The 12,056-nt window shown below is 36.6% G+C and overlaps 1 protein-coding gene across 1 annotated transcript in view; it reads left to right on the forward strand.

Moving 5' to 3' along the window:
* Positions 1-8,858, forward strand: part of LOC128645385 (uncharacterized) — a 118,802-nt gene extending 109,944 nt beyond the window's left edge. Inside the window, exons 2-5 of the mRNA XM_053698360.1 lie at positions 5,870-5,986; positions 6,544-6,657; positions 7,875-8,036; positions 8,617-8,858. Of these exons, the coding sequence (XP_053554335.1) occupies positions 5,870-5,986; positions 6,544-6,657; positions 7,875-8,036; positions 8,617-8,825 (602 nt within the window). The 3' untranslated portion in view covers positions 8,826-8,858. The remainder of the gene's footprint in view (positions 1-5,869; positions 5,987-6,543; positions 6,658-7,874; positions 8,037-8,616) is intronic.
* Positions 8,859-12,056: the final 3,198 nt, after the last annotated feature.

Below are 12,056 nucleotides of genomic sequence, written 5' to 3' on the forward strand. Positions count from 1 at the left end.
TGGATTGTTTTTATATAAACTGTCTATACGTTGGTAAGTATCGGTAAGAGTCATGTGTTGTAGTCTGTGGGTTTTACATTGTAAGGATCTGAGTTTTATCATCTCACCTCTTATAACGCACTTATGTGCCTCCCACAAAGTGAACGGATCTATACCTGACGTGTTATTATGCTCAATATATTCCGTTATAGATTTCTCTACTTGTTGTGATATTAAGTCTTCTTTAAGCATCGTATCATCAAAGTGCCACTGATATGGTTTAAAAGGGAGGGAAGACCATTGCATCTTACAAATTACTGCTGAGTGATCAGACCAACTAGTAGGTGTGATGTCAGTGGATAATACCGAGGTAATAGTATTGTGGTCTATAAAAATATAATCTATACGGGAATGTGTGCTTTGTGGTGCTGAGTAGAAAGTAAAATTCTTACTAGTTGGGTGCTGGACTCGCCAAACGTCATGGACCCCTAGTAGCTTTAAATCCTCTCTTATAGACCTAAGTGCCTTTTTTGACAGTTGTGATTGTGTAGTGGAGCTAGCCAACAATGGGTCTAGGGGTGTATTTAAGTCACTCCCAACAATGAGAGAGCCTTTGTAAAAAGCCATAATATTGTTGGATATCTTGCGGAAGAAGGACGCTTGGTGTGTATTTGGGGCCTAAATATTTACCAATGTAATTGGTTACCTGTGAAGCAGATCTAGTAGGGCAAGGTACCTCCCCTCCCTATCTCTGTCTATTTGTTGGACATGGAACTGTAGAGAATTGTGGGGTAAAATACTGACACCAGAAATCTTCTTTGTTGGATGGCTGCTGTGATAATGATTTGAATAAGTGGACGTGAAAAACTTAGGCTCTTGTCCTTCTAGATAGTGTGTTTCCTGTAAAAATAGAACTTCAATCTGTTTGTGTCTAATATTGAATGCTACACGTCTTTTATGTGGTATATTGAAGCCTTTTACATTTTGTGTCATTAACGTAATTGGTTTAACGCCTGTCATGTCTACTCCTATAAGTCAGGGTCTATCTGAATAGCAGGTCTCATTATAAAATTACAGAATCTGATCCAATATAGTATGAAAGAATCCCATTCCTGAAGTTTGTTGATCACATATATAGACACAAACCTTAATAACAATAACATGAACACAAATAACAATAACAGTAGTATAAACTTAAACAAATAACTTGACATAATATGTCACCACACAGGGGAAGAATAGCTTGCCCCTAAATAAGATGTATGAATAAGCAAGGATATGAATACAAGGACATTATTGCATTTTAAAGCTACCAGTTCTAGACAACTTTCAAATAGGTGTAATAAAATGTTCAGTCTCTTCACTGGAAAAGTCCAGGAGGCGGTAAAAAAGCTAACTTTCCTTGAAAACTATAAAGTTATAAAACATGGAATCATCTCACCCATTTAGCTCTTCCTGGTTCATCCTAAGCTGTCAGTGGGTAAGGTGTCCTGAACTTTCTTCGTTTTCTTGGGCTTTTGCTGTTGCCACTGAGCTCTGTGAGGTCTTGCCGACTTTGCTGTCATATTCGGCTCTCTGTCTTCTCTCACTGCTGTTGATTGGGGGGGTCAATCCCCAATGCTGCACATAAATCCGGTATGTCATCAAGTGTCTTACAGGTATGCTTATTACCTTTGTGGGACATGTTAAGGGAGCAGGGAAAGCCCCAGCGATATGGGATACCTTTTGTTCTAAGCAGTGTTGTCAAATGTTGATATTCTTTACGTCTCTGCAGAGTGCGAGGAGCGAGATTTGTGAATAGTTGTAGGTGGCAGTTCTGAAAGTTGATGTCTTTAAGTTGTCTTGCAGCTTTTAAGATGTCTTCTTTGGTTTGAAAATGTGTAAATTTGAGTATAACGTCTCTTGGAGGCGCCTGGTCTGAAGGTCTCGGCCTAAGTGCTCTATGGGCCCTATCCATTGATATATCTGCAGTGGAAGAGGGGCCTAGTAGAAAGGAAAAGAGACCCTTGAGAAATTCAGGAACAGAGTTTGGCAGGATTGTTTCTGGAATTCCTCTGACCCGGAGGTTTTGGCGCCGCTCTCTGTTCTCCAAGTCTTCTAATTTATCTTGTAATTGCATAAATAGTGAGTCATGTATCTGAGCTGTAGTCTGCAAGTTAGATATTTCTTGTTGGTTAAGCTCATTATCCTCCTCCAGGGCCTCCACCATGTTACCAATCTCTGACATGTCCCTTCTCAGGTTAGCTAGTTTTTCTTTAATACAGTCTCGTACTTTGACAACTATATTATCCAAATCACTTTTAGATGGTATGGTGGCCAAGAAGGACTTAGTTAGTTGGATGGAGTCATCTATATCACTGTCCTCACTATCTGAAGGCGACATCTCAGACCTCTTTGGTGTAGTGGGATCAGGTAGTGTAGGTTGTGAGGATTCTGCAGATCTAAAAAAGGAGCTCACTGAATTGCACAAGGCAGCAGGTGTTTTAGCATCTTTGCCTGATTTTGTTATCTTTTTGGAGACATTTTATATGATATTACAAGTTGCTTCCTATTTCTCTTTGTTTGCTGTCACACTCACCTCTCAGACTTTGAAGGAAAACAAGATAACAGGGCCTGTAATAATGAAAGGTGTGTGAGTGTGAAATTTTCCCTCACCAACTGTGAGCTGTGATTAAGTTAACAATTGGTGTCATAGCAGCATGGCACGCATTAAGCAGATCTTCTTTATTAAAGTATATTCGTGCAAGGCACAGTGGTATAACTATATGCAAGAATGTCTCTGCATTTATAGAAATTTCTTTATTTCCCTTTTCAGGACACGTTGGTTATGTTCAGTAGCCTGTCTTAAGCTGCTAAGATGGCGACCTTATAGTAAAAATGCCTCATGTTACATGCGTAGCCAACAATATTTAATATATCGGCAAATATGCTTTCCACAGCTTCCTAAATCATTTGCTTGGTGTCTGGTATTATTCCAGAGAGGTCCGATATGACATAATTAGCTCATGGACTGTAGAGATGGCACCCGTGTCAGAGACCCCCAGAATCAACGTACCTCACGTTATATAAGTTCCTAGCAATGCTCTGTGTAATTGCCGATGCAGCCTCTAAAGCCCTCAGGTCAGTCACTTACTGTCTGGTGGTGTTCCGGGGAGTCCGGTAGTACATACGTTGCCTTCAGGCTCAAAGATGGCGGCCGCTCCTGAGGCTATGAAACGGAGCTGTGATGAAGTCCGGGTATTAACAATAAAGTCCGTGACCTTTTATCTCTCCATCCGTTCCGGGGTTAGTTGTAGCCAATTTCACTACCGGATGGCTTCCAAATGTCCCTGTATAAGCGATAAAGGGCAATTGCACTCGGAGCTCACATTAAAGTGCGGCCATGTCTCACGCAAGGCCGGCTCCGCCCCCATCTTTTTATAATATTTTGTATCCACATATGGTCTCATTAGTAGCATATCTGTCAGAAATACTATTTTAAGCTGTTTTTTCAGTGCTGTGGGTAAAAGTTTTCTTCATTTTTGAAGAACATTTTTTTAGATTCTCAGATTACCATTTCAGAGGCTGGGGAACCCTCTGCTTTCCCACCTGCTTAGTAGTTACCTTCAGCGCAGAGATTTCTTTTTTCCTTTTCTCTGACAATCACAGAAGCTATAAACACTTTTGCTCACCATGGTAGCTGCAGTTTGCACATAGCACTGTGGATTTTTGCACACAACCTGTGGGGATTGGTTTATCCATTTGGGGTGGGATCACAAGGCCTATTTAAGTTTGTATATTTGTAAGTTTTGACTGTCAGAAGAAGGGATTCTGTATCCATAAAAAGGTTACAGGAATAATATTTGTGTTTGCTGTGAAGTTGACCGAAGTCCAGTAAATGCTTTTGATCACATTTGCCTTTATAATTTCCCTCATAGCACCGTGGCAGTTGGAAACTTTGAGTGAGAGACGAGTGCATTCACACCACCAACTACTTTTATATATATATATATATATATATATATATATATATATATATATATGTATATATATATATATATATATATATATATAAACACATAGGTACACATATACACATATTTAGACATATACAGAAGTGCACTGAGGTTCTATGCAGTTAAGTAAAAAGCATATTTATGCAATATTCATATTTAATAAAGTGTTATAGTGTGTATATACTGTAAATATTTCACATTCTAATGTTCTGCACATAGCAGAATATGTTATAAGTATTTATAAATAGATATTCCTATATACTGTATCTGTATATATCTATACCTATATATAAAATCATGTGTATGTATATATATATATTGTACCAAAATACTATCAGATATATAGAAATATATATTTAGGAATAAGTATATATTTATAAATATTTATATTTTCATGTGGAGCACATGAGAGAATGTGATCGGGTTTTCAAGCAAGTTGGGTGTAAGAAATTTTTTCACACTTTTTTTACTCCATTGACTTAAATGGGGGAGAAGGTTATCGTGAGCTCAATATTGTAAGTTTTGCTTTTTATGCACGATAAGTGCGCGAGCGAAAACATTTTACTTTCAACTCATAATACAAGTGCAACTGACACACACAAAAAGCTGAGTTGAGTGGGAACGGTAAATAACGCTCCACTTGTAATCTGGTCCGATGTCTTTTAAACCCAAGTTCAAGAGACTACTATAATGTGGCTCTACACACAAATGTGGTTATAATTCTTATCATGCTAATCTTGTGACTGTATAATTAAATTTTATTAAAGACTCAAATAATATTTTCCATTAGTTTGTTTTACTGCTACTAATGCAGCAATAGTTAAACACAGAGATAAATCTGACCCCCCCCCCCCCCCCACACACACACACACACATAGTTCCTCATCCTCTAAGTGGTTCCCCTCCAAAGAAGATCAAAAGAGGTCTCATGTGGGTGTTGGATTATTTTTTCTTTATTTGGGAAGGATCTCAATCTTATAATAATTTGAGGAAACTGCTGTATGTTGAAAACCATTTCACAGACATTTGCAACACAATTGTGACCCCAAAAAAGTAAACTCATACAAAATTGTACTGATCATTCATTTCCACAGAGAAAGCTAAAGTCATTCTACAGCATCTTTATAATCCTGTTAGATTTCCATGTAAATTCTGATTATGACATCACAAACTATCATTGTACACTATGAAGTCAATACTTGAATCGCTGTAGCCTGTGATGTCATAGTTGCCTCTGAATGTTATAAAGGCTGTTAGAGCAAATCCCAGTACACTTTACTCCGGTTGTTTACTTGTGAATACTGAGAGAATTATCATGTTTGCTTTAAAGATTGCAGTGCTGCTTATCTTTATTTATCCATTTGGTGCATGTGACGACTCAGGTAAGAAAGCAATTTAAAGGGACATTATCACCAATTTATTTTTTGTAGATATGATTATCATATATATATATATATATATATATATATATATATATATATATATATATATATATAGAGAGAGAGAGAGAGAGAGAGAGAGAGAGAGAGAGAGATATTTATTTATATTATGTTATATGGTAGAACTAAGAGTAGCAGGAGACTTAGTTGTTTAGGTTAGATAATATTTGCTAGATAGGTTTTTTTGGTGTATCTGTATTTTTAGATAAATAAGAACAAGTTATTGTCAGATGATACAATATATAACTTATGTATTGCAATGGTAGTCATGTTATTACTATTTATATCCCTATTACTGATAATAAAAAGTATGGTCTATTTAAAGTGCTTAAATGATTGGCTGCAGCAATAAACAAAAATCACTTTGTAATATAATTCTCCAGTTTCATATGCAGTTAACTTGAAGTTTAAATACATATTAATTTATAAGTTGACACCAGTATTTATCCTTTCCAGTGCCAGATGACGTTGGGCCGCACATGCTCCTGCGACTTATTAGTCAGCTATCACCAAAACAGTGTGAGGATCTTCTATTGGATATTACAGAATCACTAGGTCAACGCAGGGAATACGGTAGGTTTATTAATAGAAGGATGAACTGGTTACAGACAAAACAATATAGATTACATTGATAACAATGTCACATAATAGTTTATGCTTTGTGCATTATTAAACAGTCACTAGCACAATAAGAAACACTGCATCAGACATTACTGAAGTGCAGAACATTCTTCTAAAGTCTAAAGGTATTTTCTTAAAATGATAATCAGCCCTAGCAAAACTCTATAGAATTCCAGCTTTTATCTTCCTTATAGACTCCCTTTAATACATTTCCTGCCATAGGTTTTTATCATTTTGATCATACTTTTTAGCTCCCTGTGATAAGTGCCCTTGTTTACATACACCCTTATACTAACTACCCAAAAGTAATGGTTATTACTTTTATTATCATAATCATTTATATTACATATTATTATTACTATTATTATACTCAGTTTTCTAATACCCAGCATGCTTCACATTCCTTTAACAAAAACACTGAAACACAAAAGTATGTCATTAAAATAAACAAATCCAATAAATGAATTGATCTGATTAATACTTTTTTGTATTTCTTTTATTTGCAACAGACAAAGACAAATGTCCTGGCATTCTGATGGAACTCCTTGACCAACTAGGAGACATGTCCTGGGATATATTTTCTGATGCCCTGTATGACGTAACACGTAATGATGTTTCTAAAGGTAAAGTCTATGTTTGACCATTGTTGTTCCTTTGTTTTAAGTATACTTATAGTTTATTATGTTTGTACACATAAGTACTTGCTTCTAGCATGGAGAATTTTATACATTGTTGGTACATTCCATACTGTGAAATAGCTGCCTGGAGGAGAAGAGGGGAGGAGTTTTACATATGATTGTACAGAAATGTCCTGCTGATTAAACACTATATAAATAGCCATACTCAGACACTACATGTTCTCATGTTTATTACATACAGCACTAGTATGTTAGGTCTGTACATACAACACTAGTAGCTCAGGTCTGTACATACAGCACTAGTAGGTTAGGTCTTTACATACAGCGCTAGTAGGTGAGGTCTGTACATACAGCACTAGTAGGTCAGGTCTGTACATACAGCACTAGTAGATCACATCTGTACATAGAGTACTAGTAGGTCAGGTCTGTACATACAACACTAGTAGGTCAGGTCTGTACATACAGCACTAGTAGATCACGTCTGTACATAGAGTACTAGTAGGTCAGGTCTGTACATACAGCACTAGTAGGTTAGGTCTGTACATACAGCACTAGTAGGTCAGGTCTGTACATACAGCACTAGTAGGTTAGGTCTGTACATACAGCACTAGAAGGCTAGGTCTGTACATACAGCACTAGTAGGTTAGGTCTGTACATACAGCACTAGTAGGTCAGGTCTGTACATACAGCACTAGTAGGTCAGGTCTGTACATACAGCACTAGTAGGTCAGGTCTGTACATACAGCACTAGTAGGTCAGGTCTGTACATACAGCACTAGTAGGTCAGGTCTGTACATACAGCACTAGTAGGTCAGGTCTGTACATACAGCACTAGTAGCTCAGGTCTGTACATACAGCACTAGTATGTTAGGTCTGTGCATACAGCACTAGTAGGTCAGGTCTGTACATACAGCACTAGTAGGTTAGGTCCTTACATACAGCACTAGTAGGTCAGGTCTATACATACAGCACTAGTAGGTGAGGTCTGTACATACAGCACTAGTAGGTTAGGTCTGTACATACAGCACTAGTAGGTTAGGTCTATACATACAGCACTAGTTGGTTAAGTCTGTACATACAACACTAGTGGGTCATGGCTGATTAAATGTATCCTATTTAGTTTTACAATATGTAATGATAATAAAACATGGGTCATCTGTTATTGTATAGTTTAACCAACATGCTGCCTCTTTACTCAACAGCTCTTGGAAAGTCCTTCAATAAGGGCAAGGCCTCGCTGATGACGGATGATGCCAAAGGCTATGCTGAAGGCTATCATAGGCGAAAGAGAGGGCTCAAGACCTTCATAATACCAAAAGGTGCAAGACTGGAGACATCTGGAGCTAGAGTCAACAAGAGAGACTGTAAGTGTCTTTAACAAAGTTACGTTGCTTTAAGAAACATAATACTGCATAGTGGGTGATCTATTACAGGTTAAATATTTATAGCCTATTTAATATTTTTGTACATAAACACGGACTGGATTCTTATACATTTAGAAGGGACTATTTCCATGTTGCATTTGTTTCACTTAAAGAAAAAAAATCATAGCTCAAAACAACTTTTCTATAAATGTTGCCAAACAAGGTTTGACATTTAAAAATGTCCCTTTTTTATATTAAATTGATGTAAAATTGATGTGTCCAGCCCTTACAGAGACAAGCGATTCTATTCCTAGTAAATGGTGTGCTCTGTTAGATTTGACTAATCTTTACAATTAATTATTTTAATGGTTTAACTTTAAAATGATAACATCAGCAATCTAATGGTAACTAAACATATATTAGCTCAGTTATAATAAGACATAGCTTTTGTTACTGTTTCCAGAGCTGTTTAGAACATCATCGTTCAGTTTGCTATTTGTTTTCTAATTTTGAATATACTTTACCTTTGAGATCTGCCTATTATCTGCTTTATCTAAATTCAATTTTGTTTAATTTGCAGTGAACAGCCTTGAAGACGAGGATTTGATTGTTGATAGAGAACAGCAGTCATATAGCCGTCCCCTTACTGCATGGTGCCACCCATTGATCTATTGGATGATCTTTGGGTTCTTCGGAGCTGCTGTACTAATTGCTGTTATCATCTTGGTCATCGTTAAAAGCAGTGATGATGAAGAGACAGATGAAGAACATTCTGTTTTGTCTGTTTGACCAGCTTACAATAAATTTGAATATTTTACACCACTACTGTCCTATACTGTTTTATATTTTAACATACATTTGTATATGGAAGATTAATAATATCTCTGGGAGAGGTAGTTAGGAATCAGGGAAAACCTATCTCACCAGATTATGCACCATAGGCGAACCATATTTTTTTTTTCTAGTTTCTTATTGTTATACATTGCTCCTATGTTGATGAGAGACAGGAATATATTAGTGCTACGGAAATAGAAATGGTGGTATACATCAGACATGGTTTAGCTTGAGTGGAGACAGGAATCAGTGTTTTTTTGGAGAGAAATCAATGGTGTGGGAGGAATATAAATCAACTATTCCTAATGTGGGAGGGATATTAGTGAGTTGGTGTGGGTAGGATAGGAATCATCTGGTGGTTTTAGGAAGCTTGAAATTAATTAGTGACACAGAGAGGGAAATGATTTGGTAAGTGGGACAGAAATCAGTGTTTTTGGGGTTCCTAAATTAGATTGTGATATGGGCCAAATTGTGTAAGGGATATAAAAAGGATTATTGTCCAAATTAAATGTGAAATGTTATCACATGCATAACACTTTTGGGATAACTGTTGGACATCACTAATATTTGGTACAACTGTTGACCAGCACTTACATTTGGTACAACTGTTGGCCAGCACTAATATTTGGTACAACCTTTGGCCAGCACTAATATTTGGTATAACTGTTCTTCGGCGCTAATATTTGGTATAACTGTTGGCCAGCATTAATATTTGGTATAACTGTTGTTTGGCAGTCTGCACTAATATTTGGTATAACTGCTGGTCGACGCCAATATTTTTTATAACTGTTGGCCAGCACTAATATTTGGTACAACGTTTGGCCAGCACTAATATTTATATTATAACTGTTGTTCGGCGCTAATATTTGGTATAACTGTTGGTCAGCACTAATATTTGGTATAACTGTTATTCGGCAGTTAGCACTAATATTTGGTATAACTGCTGTTCGGCACTAATATTTGGTATAACTGTTGGCTAGCGCTAATATGTGGTACAACTGTTGGCCAGCACTAATATTTGGTATTACTGCTGTTCGGCACTAACATTTGGTACAACTGTTGGCCAGGACAAATATTTGGTACAACTTTTTGGTATAGCTATTGGCCGGCACTAATATTTTTTATAACTGTTATTCGACAGTCGGCAATTATATTTGGTACAACTGTTGGCCAGCACTAATATTTGGTACAACTGTTGGCCAGCACTTATATTTGGTACAACTGTTGGCCAGCACTAAAATTTGGTACAACTTTTGGCCAGCACTAATATTTGGTATAACTGCTGTTTGGCACTAATATTTGGTATAACTGTTGGTCAGCATTAATATTTGGTATAACTGTTGTTTGGCAGTCTGCACTAATATTTGGTATAACTGCTAGTTGACGCTATTTTTTATAACTTTTGGCCAGCACTAATATTTGGCACAACGTTTGGCCAGCACTAATATTTATATTATAACTGTTGTTCGGCGCTAATATTTGGTATAACTGTTGGTCAGCACTAATATTTGGTATAACTGTTATTCGGCAGTTAGCACTAATATTTGGTATAACTGCTGTTCGGCACTAATATTTGGTATAACTGTTGGCTAGCGCTAATATTTGGTACAACTGCTGGCCAGCACTAATATTTGGTATTACTGCTGTTCGGCACTAACATTTGGTATAACTGTTGGCCAGGGCAAATATTTGGTACAACTTTTTGGTATAGCTATTGTCCGGCACTAATATTTTGTATAACTGTTATTCGATAGTCAACACTAATATTTGGTATAACTGTTGGGAAGCACTAATATTTTGTATAACTGTTGGGCAGCACTAATATTTTGTATTACTGTTATTCGGCACTAATATTTGGTATAACTGTTGGCCAGGACTAATATTTGGTATAACTGTTGTTTGGCAGTCGGCACTAAAATTTGGTACAAATGCTGTTCGGCACTAATATTTGGTATAACTGTTGGCCAGCACTAATATTTGGTACAACTGTTGGCCAGCACTAATATTTGGTATAATTGTTGTTCGGCACTAATATTTGGTATAACTGTTGGCTCGCACTAATATTTGGTCAACTGTTGGCCAGCACTAATATTTGGTATAACTGTTGTTTGGCACTAATATTTGGTATAACAGTTAGCCAGCACTAATATTTGGTACAACTGTTGGCCAGCACTAATATTTGGTATAACTGTTGTTTGGCACCAAATATTTGGTATAACAGTTAGCCAGCACTAATATTTGGTACAACTGCTGGCCAGCACTAATATTTGGTATAACTTTTAGCCAGCACTAATATCTGATATAACTGTTGGCCTTCACTAATATTTGGTATAACTGTTGTTCAGCACTAATATTTGGTATAACTATTGGCAGGGCTAATATTTGGTATAACTGTTGGCCAGCACTAATATTAAGGGGTCTACTGTATGTATTTTGCTGTGTGTGTGATGGTTTATTAATATTTCCACCTTATAGATGTCCTGCAACTAATCTATTTGATACTAAAGTCAAGAGCTTGTTCAAGATTAATTGAGCCTCACTTCACCTATCTTTCTGAGCATATTATTAGTGGGCGTTCCTGCCGTTAAAGGGATAGTATACACTAATATTTTCTCCCCTTTAATGTTTATTTAATTATCCATGATACTTACTGGAGTGTATTAAATTGTTTACAAATGGCTTCTTCTCCTTTATTTTCTCATTTGAAATAGCTGATTTTGTCTATTGTTTCTCCACCCATACTGAACATTTCTAAACTTAAATTCTGGTTATACAAAAAACATGTAAACTAGAAAATTTAGATAAAATAATGCTCTCATTTGGTGCTTGTGACAGAGATGTACTAAAATGTTCATTTTCCATTGTTCTCGCTAAGGGCCCGATGAGCTTTGGGCTGCCAAGGTTCTTAAAGGGACATTAACCACTAAATAAATGCTAGATAGAATGATGCATTTAAGAAAAGATTAGTCTGAGAATAACATGTAGATGTATTTTCTTAAAGTTTAATTCACTGTTTAAATATTGGCAAAATAAGGGTAAAGTTTTTGGGGCCGATTTAAGAAGCAGTCAATGCTTCTTATTCCGCGTGAGCTTTCAGGCTCGGCGGAAATATAAGTTAAGAAGCAGCGGTTATAAGACTGCTGCTCCTTAACTTATCTGCCACTTCTGAGGTGGCAGACTGCAATC

This window comes from Bombina bombina, chromosome 1 (assembly GCF_027579735.1).
Source record: "Bombina bombina isolate aBomBom1 chromosome 1, aBomBom1.pri, whole genome shotgun sequence".
In the NCBI taxonomy this organism is placed as follows: Eukaryota; Metazoa; Chordata; class Amphibia; order Anura; family Bombinatoridae; genus Bombina; species Bombina bombina.